The sequence below is a fragment of the Rhinatrema bivittatum genome, chromosome 7, assembly GCF_901001135.1.
Source record: "Rhinatrema bivittatum chromosome 7, aRhiBiv1.1, whole genome shotgun sequence".
NCBI lineage: Eukaryota > Metazoa > Chordata > Amphibia > Gymnophiona > Rhinatrematidae > Rhinatrema > Rhinatrema bivittatum.
Window position 1 is genome coordinate 155,288,904 of NC_042621.1, and position 14,363 is coordinate 155,303,266.

The 14,363-nt window shown below is 39.7% G+C and overlaps 1 protein-coding gene across 1 annotated transcript in view; it reads right to left on the reverse strand.

The window, feature by feature from the left end:
• CDHR1 (cadherin related family member 1) overlaps positions 1-14,363 on the reverse strand; it is a 177,030-nt gene that overhangs the window by 140,746 nt on the left and 21,921 nt on the right. The window contains exon 3 of the mRNA XM_029610651.1: positions 726-821. Coding sequence (XP_029466511.1) covers positions 726-821 — 96 coding nt within the window. The remainder of the gene's footprint in view (positions 1-725; positions 822-14,363) is intronic.

Sequence of the window (14,363 nt, forward strand, 5' to 3'; positions counted from 1 at the left end):
AGATCCTACTGTTTAGATCATCTCTGACTGATGTACTAAATGTACTATGAGAACAAATGTTATTGCACTATATATAATATCTATTATAAACTATCAAGGAGTGTTCTGTCGTTATGTGGTTAAACTGGTTGAATACTTCTTTCTTCTTCTCTTGCTAAGTGTGGCCTCAAGCAGTAGAATGGAACTTGAGTCTTTCATGTGTGCTCTAAAGAGAAGGAGAATTTGGTTGTGGAGGAGGGGGTTACATCATTTAAAATTTCACATGTAATTTTTTTTTTTTTTTTGCAGATGTTGATAATTTTTGTTTTTTCATTTTTTTGACAACTTTTGGCATGGGGCTTAATGCAAAATTGCTCATGGGATCAACCAAAACCTGGAGAAGTATTTGGTAAGGAAGAGAAATTCAGTGGTGTAATAGGTAGGAGAAGGAAAGAGTAACAAAATGGCAAGCAACCTGCAAGTTAGCTTGCTTGCACAGTTTAAAAATAATGCATCTTGCTCAAGATTTCAGTTTTCTGAAAATTCTGGAAAGGAAAAAGGTTCACTGATTTGACAACCACTGGCTTAAAGAACAGTTCATTTGTGGTCTAGGGCAAGCTAACAGTCAGTCAACATTCCTGTTGGCTCCCACTAGAATATGTACATTTTTAATTTCTTATTTCTGTTAACTGTCATATAATCAATACAGTGGAAACAAACAAACAATTGTATTATTTTATACTAACCAGTAGGTGTATCTTCAGGAATACTGAGGAGGGCCATATTCCCATTTGTGCTGCTAGCACCATTATCAAAGAAGTAGGGAGCATAATTTGTCTGAGCTGCAATTAGAAAAGAAAGAGCTTTTATATTTTGGCATTTTGGAGTTTCTAGCTCTCAGCACAGTGATCTCATTATATTAGAACAGTGTTGACTCTTGCATGTTGTTAGGATTTTGCCTGCTTCATGGCCTTTTCCTAGCTTCTTGATGCCTCTCTACCAGCAGAGGCCCTCAGTAAGCCTGTCTACTAGTCTTGCCAGGCTCCTCCTTACTGCCCTTGCCACTCCCAAGTCCCAGCCTTATGTAAACCTGTCTTGCCAGAAGCTTCCTGTCTTCTCTAGATGTCACTTCTGGCTCTGTGACCTGATTCTTGTTCTGTCTTGCTTGGTCTTGTGACCTACTGTCTTGCTCTAGCCTTGTCTTGTGGCCTATGGGCTTTCTGCCTTGCTCTAGCCTTGTCTTGTGGCCAACAGGCCTTCTGCCTTGTGCTTTGCCTTGATGCCTTTGGGTCTACTCTTCCTTTAGCCTTGTTGCCGTCGGACTTGTATGTTCTTTGCTCAGATTTTCGCTTGTCTGCCTTGTCTGACTCCTGCCCTTGTCTTCTTTGTTGGTTTTGTCCTGTTTGTTCCAGTATCCTGTCCAGTCTTGCCTATACCAGTGTCTTGTCTTTGTCTTCCCTTAATTAACTGCATCTCGTCTAGTTGCAGGTGCTGTTTGTAGCCAGCCCTTGCTTTGTCCTGCTTGCCAGTCTGCCTGCTTTGTGCCTTGCTTGCCAAGCTAGGCCTGCCTTATTTTCAGCCACAGTTTACAGCCTGCCTTGCCCTGCTAGTCTCCAGTCTGCCTTGTCCAAGCCTTGCCTGTGTGGACTTACCACAATGATGTATTGCCGACACAGAGGCCTACTGGCTCCCAGAACCCAAGGGTTCAACCTGTGGGGGAAGGAGCTAGCTAGGCGGAAGACCGGCCCTTTTCTTGTTCCAAGTTCTGTCTTGCCAACCCATGCTGCTCCCCAGGTGAGTGTCCCTGACTCTGGGAGCCCTAACAGAATAGACTCAGGGAACCATAACACATGTAGTAATACAGTGCTAATAAGCTTCCCTGAACTTTACTAAATGTTTGCTAAACTGTCATTTTCTCTCTCTAATGGTGCCCTGACTGATGAGCTCAGATTATTGGTCTTTCTATTGACAAAATGCAGTGCAATGTATTATAATACATCCAATTTACACATCACTATAGAACATAATACATGAAAAGTTATATAAATCTGCATTTTAAAGACTCAGGTAACACACATCACTTTTGTAATAACATCTCAATAAAGAACTCATCTGAGACTGATATAGCAATATTGTTTCTAATGAGTAATGGAAAATTATAGTCCAAAAGCAATATTTCCTACAACTGATATGGTCCCAAGACATATACTTCTCATTATGCATCTGAAAATAACATTAACATTGTCAATTGAATGGATGGCAGGAGAAATTAGTAAGGTTAGGAAGAAGAAAAGACATCTGGGACATTCAGAGACATTGGGGAACTTGATAAGGAGAGAGTTTAGGGGCAAGGTGTATGATTGGAGAAATGAAATAAATAGAAAAGGGCCAGAAATTAAGAAAGTTAAAGAGAAATGGAAAAAGAGAAAATAAAATAAAACTCCTGAAAAAATAAAACAAAACATAAAAGGAAGATGGAGAGAAGTAAGATTGAAAAAAATTGCAAAAAACCCCAAGTAAAATAAAACAGATGAATAATTTTGTTTTTATTTGTTATATGTAGACACCTTGCATTTAGTCAGCCATGGTGGATATACCATTCCTTACAGATCCTCCCCCTAAAGCTGGCTGAATGGTATAATCTCATTCCAGAAAGGGGGGTGAGTTTCGGGATAGTTGAGACAGTGCACCTTTGAGTTTGTCGAAGGAAGAAATGGTTTATGTGCTCTCCAAGGCCCTCAGTTTTGCACGGCAAGGGAGATACTCAGCCTAGTCTTTATAATACAGACTGGAGGGAAGAAGGGGAAGAGTGTTTTCTTTTCACTTTTGAATACTTTTAAGATTTTTAACTACTAGACCTGTACCTTCTGGGAGGCAAAAAAAAAAAAAAAACCTCCCCAGGAATGCAGGAGGACTCTGTATACTGCTTCACCCAGTCAAGAGGAGATTGCAGAGATCATAACAAGGTTCCAGTTTTTTTCTAAGATTGAGCTTGTACCATCTATTGAGAAGGAAGCATTTTTCTGCCCCCTTCCTAGCTCAGAACTGGAAGTTAAGATCTGCTTTCAGAATAGATCTTTCCCTCAAAAGAGGCCCTTGAAAACAGAATTGGAGAGAAGAGGAGAATGACACCTGGAGACCTCCAATCAGAGTTTCTAGCCCGGGATGCAGGACCACTGATAGGCTGGAGATAATGACATGCACCTGGTACTGTGAGACCCAGGAATCCTCTACATTGCTAGGACATCCCGGTCTTGTTGGGATACCTGTTCTTCCCAAATGGAGGATACAAAGATCTCCAACTCCCCACACTGAGGGACACCTACACAGGAAAAGAACTTCTAAACACCTGTATTCTAAAATCATCACTAAATCTGGATGTAACTGAATATTAAGGAGTCAATTTTTGGACATTTCTGAAATTTTGGAACTTTCTAATGAAATAGAAATTATCCAGAGGAGACCGGTCCTAGTTACATTTGCATTTGTGTCAGAGCACAATAATATTCTGAAAATGTTTTTTCTGTAATAGGCAATTGCTGTTTTACGGTCCTGACCAGATCTACACAGATGAAACGGAAACATTTTCTTGAATTAAGACCTGATGTATTGAAATTAGGAGAGAAATTTGTTTTACGCTATCCACGCAAATGTGCTATATATTATAATAATGTTAACTATGCCTTCTTTGAAATAGATTAGTTAAGAGCCTTTTTGGAAGCTCACACCCAGAGGTAGCACACATGTGGTCCACAAATAGAATAGGTTATGTCTAATTACCTGGCGACCTGAATTAAGTTTAAAATATATGTTTCTTTAGATTATCCGCTCTTGTTTTCCTTTACTTTTAGTACAAAGAGTGAATTGTAATATTTCATTTCTTTACTACTAGTATTATATTTGAATTGTACTGTATTTCCCTAGCAAGATATATTCTTGTTATATTTTTGTTAAAAGTTTAAAAATAAAAAAAAAGGAGTCAATTTTAAAAGGAGTGCACATATCAGTGTGAACTCAGTTCCTGGCACGTGCACATGGATGCGCCAATTTTGTAACATGCGTGCGTCGGCATGCGCATATTATAAAATATGGGTCCCATGCACACATGCATGCTGGATTTTCATATCCACACATGCATGTGTGAGTGGGTGGCTTGCTCCGCGCATGGGGGGGATATTAGAAAAATACATGCAGTGATGCAATCGGGCATCCCCCAGTTCCCTCCCAGTCATCTCCAATTAAGGAGTGGACTGGGAGTGACTTTCTTATCTCTAACCCTACCCTTCCTACCTCTTCCCCTCTCCTCCCTAACCCATAACCTTAGCCTACCTATCCCTAAATTTTTTATTTTAATACTTACTGCTCCTCGAGAGCAGAAGTAATACCCACGTGCCAGCCAGCTGCTGGCATGCACTTCCCCAAGGCAGAGGCTAAAGGTGCTGTCCCGGCCCACCCCTTACCCAGCCTCTCCCTGCCCAGACCATGGCCCCCCTGGCCCACCCCTTTTGCAGGGCCCGGCACTTCGAAGCATAACAGAGGTTATGTGCATGACGGGGCCATTCTAAAATGTGCGCAGCATGTACAAGTCCCGGCCACACGCGTAACCCCCATTTTTTACGTGTGTGGCCCTTTTAAAATCAATAAATCTACAACACTAATTATATCCCACATTGTATATTCAATATTTTTAATTTTTATACACACAACTCACATATTTTATAAAACATTATTTATTGATTATTGCATTTCTTCCCTTTACAATCAAAACATATATTTATTACAAAAAAATTGTCATTAATTTATTACATTTCATACCTTAATCATGTCACAGAATTTGTTACAACCACATTGTCCAACATTTATAATACATACCAATCTCAACTAGAGTAGATATGACAATGTGATCAACTCATTACAATTTTGCACACGTACAAAAAATGGACATTTAATCACCCATCACCCCAATAAGCATACACACCACAATCACACCTCATTCATTCATAATAAAAACTTCATCCCATAAAAATCTAGAGATGCTCGCATATCTTCATCGGGTGCACAAGATGTTCTACTCCTTTCTTCAATGAAATTCACCCCTTCTTTAGTGATGTTTACCCCAATAAGGTGCTTTGTTTCACCCACTCAGGGCTTCGTCAGGGGAGGTCTGTAACCACCTCTAGAATATCACGTTATTAACCCCACTCACAAGCAAAACTCCTAGAACATACATATAAAGAATTAGCATATCCACCACTTAAATACTATGTTATACATACATCCACCAATAGGATATCACCTAATACCTTTAAAACCAACTTACTTAATTAAACAGTACCCGATACATGTCCACACCACTCACTTAATTATTTTCCCAATATCCACTGAAAAAAGATAAGAAATAATATTGACACAACCATTTAATCTAAAACATCCATAATCTCCATTATGTCCATAACTCCCACAATTAAATACAAACTTTGATGGACAAGCTACACACCTCAAATGGAGCGACACCAGTACACTACAACTATCGAGGTGCTACTGAACAATTCTTACCTGGAATACAAACCAACTGTTATAAACAATATTAACCCAATACCATATTAAATACCTGATAACCAAATCCATACTCACAGATTTAGAATATTTACTAACTATTTTCACAGCAAGAAACCTCCGGGCACAATCTGTCTTTCCACCGTCACAAATCTCTACCAGTTCACCAACCGTCGATATCTTGCAACTACTCCACCAACTGACTACTTCCCTTGCCCGATCAGGTGGATTGGTACCTTTTAAAATCAAGCCATAAGTTATTTAAACATCTTGCTTGCCTTACTATAATTCACAGTAAAATATTATTTGAGCACTCATCCAGTGAATCTTGCCTGGTCTGTTCCGGTACCTTCCCCAAAGAGCTATGGTAACACACACACACACACACATATACAAAAGGTTTCTAGTGCGTGAGCCAAGGTTAGTCTTCCCCCCACAGAAAGGAGACAGAAGAGTTGAGGAAAGGACAGAGGAGCTAGATCAGCTAAAGAAATTATTTTAAGGTTCTTTGGAATTAGATATATTCCCCAAGAATGGGTGACATATATATAATTTATTATATATATAAACAGAGAAAGTAAATCCCCTCTGCTCTGCAGTCTAATGTAAGGAAAGATACAATAAAATGCAATATAGCAAATAATAGGCACCATTCCCAGGAACCCACAATTTTGCAACTGCAGGCGAAATTGCATAATTTCCACATAATTAACACACATAATTTTGCCATACAATCAACACACCTGATGCAATTCAATCATCTGAAGAAAGCTATCATCTGAGCCTCAGCTCTCTCTGCTTCCTGTTCTATACTCTCCCCTTGCAAGCAGTCTGCAGGGGACAGTAGGGCAGGGGTGAGGTCAAGGCTCAAGCAGATGGAGAGAGAGAGAAGAGGCACTTTGCCCTCTAATCCAGCCCCTCATCTCCTATTGTTCCCTCTGCCCCAATCCTCCTGTCCAGAAGGGAACAGGAGAGGAGGGGAGAGGTAACTCTAACAAAGGTTAGAGTTACCTCTCCCCTCCTCTCCTGTTCCCTTCTGGACAGGAGGGACCAAGCATTCTGACTGGACAGGAGGGACCAAGCATTCTGACTGCTTTCTCTGTCAACTCTAAAGCAGTCAGAATGCTTGGTCCCTCAAAGATCTCTTAAATCAAACCAAAGATGATTTTGATATAATTCCTGGATGCAGTGATGTCCTTTTAGAAGAATTTCATCTTTATACAAAGATTCTTATGCTTGCATTGTGGCAGCAACAGGGAGAGCAATTCTGATCTCTGAGGTAACCAAACCTCATAAAACCATGTGCAAGCTAGAGTCTTGGAAAAGTTTTGGAAGCCTGCAACTGCTGGGCTCCCACAACTGACAAGGAGGACATTAATTTCAATTTATAGAAGCGCTGACAGCTGGCACTACAGCTCTCAAGTTCAAACTTGTGCTAATTCAACTCCTTTATATGTCAGTTGCTATTTGTCCAATATATGCAGACATATCTTTCTGTTTAATTAATGGCATGACAAACTGATAATGCTGTGGGAAATTTCAGCATACATAAACTCATATACTTGGAAAGATGACAAGGACGTTTTGCAAGAAAATATAAAAAAGGATAATTGCACTGCAATTCAATTCAAAATGAAAGTGATATTTCACAGTTGAGTTTGTAAATTATATGTCTTTACTTACTAAATAGTTAATTTTTGTATTTGTATATATCTTAAATATTTAAAAACAATGTGAAAGGTTTTCAGTGAAAAAAAATGACATTTTTGGCTTAGTTTGAGATGTGAATCTTTATGCAAAATGCTGCGAATTTGCACATAATTGCCACATAATTTTGAAGAATCTGTCAGAATGTGTTAACTTTTGCCACAAAATCTTGAAATATTTGTCCAGGAAACTTGAGGCTTTGATAATAGGGCTTATTTACAAAACAACTTTAAAAGTGGGTGTTAATACCAAGTTCTAAAGCTGGTTAGTTCCTGCATTTTAGTGAATACTGAGGAAGAGTGTTGTTTTAACAGCTAGGGTAAAGGGAAACCTTACATTGGCTGGCACCATTTTGGATGAGAGTGCCAGTGGGGCAGGAGCAAAGATCTTAGCAGTTCCTTGGAGTAGGAAAATTCCATGGGTTTGGGGGTCAGAGTTTTTTTTCAGGGGGGGGCGGCATTTTGGGTGGGGGCATGGTTTTAAGCAAGGGATGGAGACATACAAATTTATACTTTTGGTGAGTGCTTAGTGCCATGGTGGAGGGAGGAGAGGAAGGGGTTAAGTTGGGACTTTAGACAACTTTAAGCAGTAATGGGGGACTGCCCTAAGCTGAACTGTAGCTAATCTTCATCCATCAGCAGCATTACCATACCAATGAACTAATTGCATGTGCCTATTATTTGCTATATTCCATTTGTTTTCATAACAATGAGATCCTTTTCATTTTAGCATGGGAAGCAGTGTTTGAGGGGGGAATCAAGTACTAAAATTGCTTTAACTAAACTGTGCTAATGTGTCTAACTTGCTTTAATGTGGTTTTAATATCTATTCACGTTTGTAGGGATGGGGGCTTTGAATTGTCTAGTCTAAGACCACTATGTAATTTGTGGGGTATGCAGAGCTATATGACATTGCTTGTATGTTTTTATTGCATACTTTAGTGTTTATGTACATTGTTCATATATTTTTTATGTTCAAAGCTTCAGGAATTCTTTTGTTCAAGGAGGTGATATACAAATTTTAATTAATGAATTAGCTAATTAAAGTCTGCAATAGCACTGTCACAATTTACTAAACAGAGCCCAATGAAAGACATGTATGATACTTAGTAAATAGTATCACAGACAGATTCTGATGCATATTTATATTTATAAAGCAAGTATAATAATAAGAGGCTTAAAAGAGTGAAATAGACCAATATCCCAAAAAATAGATCTTAAAGTTTATGCACATGTATTCTATAGTATGACCATCATATGTTATAGACACTAATGACACAATAGTTCTGCATCTTGAATCTGAGTATGGCTTAGAAAGTTGTAATCATCGGTCATATATAATCATTATCACATTTTTTAAAAAGTTTTTTTCTTATTGCAAGTAAAATACTATCTGAGATGTTAAATCAGGAAAGCATTTAATCATGGGAAAAACATTTCTATGTCCCAAAAGAACCTATAAGCCATACTCAAGATGCAGAACTATTGTGTTATTAATGGCTTTAAGGCATGATGGTCATACTATTATAATACATATTATTTAATGTGCTTAAATTTTAAAAGTTGATCTATTTATTGGGATCTTGGCATATTTGCATGTAACATATTACATAGCAAATATTTTGTTGTACTGAACATGTACATGTAATTTCAGAACTTCCATGAGGTTAATAAAAAAAAAACTCCATTTCACACCAAACACCATCAGCAGATTGCAATCACAAGGCAAAAATACTTTTAGTCCTCACGCTGAACACACATAGATTATATCCTGAACAGATACTTCAAAACCTGGTTAATTTCACAGCAGCAGCCAAAATTGCCAAAGTCTTCTCTTCCATAAACTGAGTAACCAAACAGATCTAACCACAAAGACATTATGCATAGACATATACATATTCAAGGTTCTCTGATTTCCTACAGGTTCAACTATCATATAACTCCTTCCACAAACACAGTGATCTCTGTCACCCACTTCCAAATTCACAAATAACCATAATAATCTAAACTCTATTCCTTCTCGGATATTTTTGTAGGGAAATATATGCCCTTTAATCCTGTCCTTCACTTAGCCCCCTTTAGCTCTGCAGTAACACCTTGAATCTTCACATTTTTTTTTATTCTTGGAGGAACATTTTATAAACAATTATTAACCAGGTAGACTTAAGAAAGTCATTACTTAGCCCTGGGAGTGAGCAACAAGAAATAGATGTACTTTGTCATGCCTAAAAGGTGCTTGTGATTCAAACTGGCCACTGTTGGAGACTGGATGCAGGGCTTGATGGACCTTGATCTAACTCAGGATGGCATATCTTATGTTCTTATATTGAAGTGGTCTGCAGTTTTTTTAGTGGTACACAATATCTAGGCTTGCATGGCTCAGGCATGCCCAGACCTTGGCATGTTTGAGGTTTGTTAGGTGCACTGACTTATTGGAGCTCCAATATGCTGAGGACCATCTATCTTGAATCAGTAGGAAGCCTTCCAGTAATGCATAGTTTGGGGAACATGGATTTGGGGCTAAGGAGAGGATGGGAAATGGAGTTCATATTTATCTTGCAGTATTTAAAATATTTCTGTCTCAAAATGGAACTTTACTCACTAATGCAAACCACAGAATTTGGATTTGATTACTTGCCTTTCAAAACCCAAGCTCAAGGCAAGTTTAATTTCAGATAGAAGATGTATGTCTCCCTACTTGAGGGTTTATAATCTAAGTTTATATCTGAAGAAGTGTTAGAGGGTGAAGCAACTTGCCCAAGGAGTGATAATGGCTGAAGTGGGATCTGAATCCTTGCTTCCCTTTTTCTTAGACTAGTGCTCTAACCTCTAGGCTACCACTCCAATATAAACTCTCAAATCAAACCCACCATAATTCCCATTGGTAAAATAAAAGTGTGCCCAGAATTTATATATATATATATATATATATATATATATATAATTATACTGAACATATGATGCTAGAACAGGTATTCACATTATTATCCTTTTCAGTGCTAACCATTTTAATTTCATATCATTGTAGACAAATAATTGTTCTATACTACAGTATGTAAGCTAGATTCACCTATTTTTAGTTTTTTCATAAACCTCACACATTAACTTCCACTAGCAGTCAAAGCAGAGAGGCCTAAGATTTGACAGGTATTAAATATGAGTTGCCTTCTCACCCTTAGAGATGACCCTTTCAGAACAGATTTGAGACCCATTAGTAGGAGTCATATGGGAAATGTATATCACTATCCACACCTTACTTATTATCTGGATAAATGACAGTTGTTAGTTTCCTGTGTAACCATTTCAGCTCTTTTAACAAATACTACATTCACTTTATTTTATTTTAATTCTAGACTTAAATATTTTAATCTACCACTAATAGAATCTTAAGTAAAAAAAAAAAAGACAAATAGCTTTTTAGTAACTGCATATTCAATGACTTAGAGTCTAATAAAACTGTAATTTTTTTCAGTGAACATCATTTTGATGGTGTTACAAAGATTACATAACATATTTTCCTTCTGATTTTAGCACATGATATATACACACACAAATGTACCCCACAGTAAATAAGTGCTGGTGCCAATTGACAGAAACAGAAAAGTGACAAACAGAAAATGTAAACTGGTGAGTTCGACAATTTATAGAGTGGAATATTACTGAATTAAAAATCAGCATTACAACCGCAAGAAAACTTAGAGAGAGGAGATTTGTCATCAAACAATGATCAAAATTATCTTCGAGAGAAATGTGATGAGTGCAATAAAAATGAATGAGGATGCGCCATGAAATGTAATTGCACTGCTTCTCATTGCAGAAGGAGAGAGCATTGTACTTACCCAAACCAATCTGAATCACAGACAGAAATAGGAATGCATGGAAGTGTCTCTCCTGCTTCATCCCACTGCTGAAAGATGCAATTTTTCCAGCTTTTATCATGTTGTTGTTGTTCTAGGAGGTATTTTCTCAACTGCTAAAGTGCCCTACAGGACTGCTCAGTGGCTAAATGTGAAAGAGGGAGTAACAGATGTTAAGATGTTAAGCGGATGACACGTCTTATTTTTCTATGGAATTTAAAGAAGCTCCTTCCTACCACCTAATTAGACCAATTACTTTGCAAGGAGCTGAGGGACTCGTCTGTGAAACTGCTGCAGTTTTGGAGAAAGCAGCTGTGCTCCCCTGTAGTCTCTCACTTTGTGCTTGGTATGTTGGTAATAAAAGTTCCTGTCTGCTGTCCACTTCTTAAAATGGGCACAGAAGAATAGAACAAGGTAAAAAGTGATGATGTATTTAAATTGTATTTGATGATTTGCTTTCTTCCCAGATAGCAGATTAAAATTGAGTAGTGTGACTTAGTGTATTGGTTTATTTTATAATGCAATACTTTACTGTCTGTAGGTGTATAAAATAATCATTCTGTTTAGTTTGAATCTTCTCTGGTTTTGAGTTTATGAGATCTAAGGAAAATTTCTTATTGAATATTGCCCTGAAAGCCAGGAAGGAAGAAATTAATAGAAGCTTTTATTTGTAAGCTGCATTGAAGAGAAACAATAGTAACTATTTATACTCTAAAATGCTTTTCTGTTGTATATTTTTCAGGGGTACATTGGATCTAAGATAATATAATTTTAGGTGTCTGTTTATTGGCCAGATTTGACCTTACTTGCCATTATTTTCTTTGTCAGGAATTCCAGTCTCTCTGTTCACCCTGGTGTGGTGTTGCATGTGACATCAGTCACAGAACTGGCTGCTGACCACCTCTGACAACCTGCAGATTTTCCGAGAGGTGCTGTAGCAGCCTGCCTGCTGTGCCTTCAATGACTTCAGTGGAGCTGGTTGCGGCTTGTCTTTGGGATGCTGCTCATTGCCAGGAATTGTTAGTGACAGGCATTGTACGCTAAACATTACTATTCCTGGGGTTCTTTCCTGTTCAATTCCACTGAACAGGTTGCAGAACTAAACAGGAAAGGAGCCTGACTACAACAGTTCTCTGCTTATCTCAGTCTCATGCCATAGAGCAGTGGTTCTCAACCTTTTTTTGGCCGGGACACACCTGACAGATGGTTCTCACATGCGTGACACACTGAGCATGTGACCGTCACGGGGCTAAATGTAAACATGCACTCTGCATCCACAGGAATCCCCTCAACCCCCCGCAATGAGTGCAGAGCAGATCTAGGGCATTACCCTGTACAACTCGCCATACAAAAAAAGATATTCTGGTTCTGATGACATCTCAGTAAAAGCAAAACAAACTCCCTTTACTACCAGGCACAATAGCCCTTCTTATGAAAAGACAGTAATTTACCACTAATGCATATCCTATTGAGAAAACACAACAAATAAGATTGATACAAAAGCCTACATGCTAGTAAAATATCTCATCTCTGTCACACACCCAGAACTGACCTTCACCAAGTACAGAAAGACCACACATTATAAATATGGAGACAGAAACTGGAATGGAAAACCAAAAAAGCCACTCTGCATGCAGTGCAAACCTAGAGAAATGGAAAGAGAAATATAGCACCTAACATAGTCCCAGGATCTGCAATAATGCACACAAACTAACCCGCACAAAGATACACCTGTATTATGGAACACACTCAACCAGTAACAACCCTATCTAAGAAACACAACTATTAAACCAGGCCCTAAACACTAATACATTTCCTATTGGGAAAACAGAATAAGCCAAGCTGCTATAGCGCCCCACACAGAAATAATTGTAAAGCTTTACTAAAATGTTACAAAACAGCTGCTGAACAGAATATCCAACAATTAAAAACTCATAAAAATTATTAAAACATGTCCAAATATCAATAAAATATTTCAAAACAGCAGACATCGCATAATACCCAATAATTAAAATGGCAATCAAGAAAAATAAATTTAAAAAGCCACCTTTTCTTACCCTCTCCAGCAACTCTCCTACTTCTTTCCCTTCCAGGCCAATAGCACTCACAGGAAGCAGCAAGGGCTGCTGAAGCTCTGTCCTCACAGTCCTCTTCCTTAGCGCCCACAACCAGTCACTCACACAAATAACTCCAATTAGACCCCACGAACAGTCTCGGTCTCTCTCACCTCCCTGACCAGTCTCTCTCTCAATCACACTCATGGTCTCTTATATACAAGCTCTCAATCACACACAAATGCTCTCACACCCACACCAGCTCTCACCCAGGCTTCCATTCACACCCACACACACCAGCTCTCACCCAAGCACCCATTAACACCCACACACACCAGCTCTCACCCAAGCACCCATTCACACCCACACACACCACCTCTCACCCAAGCACCCATTCAAACCAGCTCTCACCCAGGCTCTCATTCACACACAGACACCCCAGCTCTCACCCAGGCACTCATTCACACACAGACACCCCAGCTCTCACCCAGGCACCCATTCACACCAGTTCTCACCCAGGCTTCCATTCACACCAGCTCTCACTCAGGCACCCATTCACACACAGACACATCAGTTCTCAACCAGGCACCCATTCACACACAGACACATCAGTTCTCAACCAGGCACCCATTCACACCCAGACACACCAGCTCTCACCCAGGCACCCATTCACACCCAGACACACCAGCTCTCACCCAGGCACCCATTCACACCCACACACACCACCTCTCACCCAGGCACCCATTCACACCCACACACACCACCTCTCACCCAGGCACCCATTCACACCCTCACACACTACCTCTCACCCAGGCACCCATTCACACCAGCTTTCAGCCAGGCACTCATTCACACACAGACGCACCCGCTCTCACCCAGGCACTCATTCACGCACACAGACGCACCCGCTCTCACCCAGGCACTCATTCACGCACACAGACGCACCCGCTCTCACCCAGGCACTCATCCACGCACACAGACGCACCGGCTCTCACCCAGGCACTCATCCACGCACACAGACGCACCCGCTCTCACCCAGGCACTCATTCACGCACACAGACGCACCCGCTCTCACCCAGGCACTCATTCACGCACACAGACGCACCCGCTCTCACCCAGGCACTCATCCACGCACACAGACGCACCCGCTCTCACCCAGGCACTCATCCACGCACACAGACGCACCCGCTCTCACCCAGGCACTCATTCAC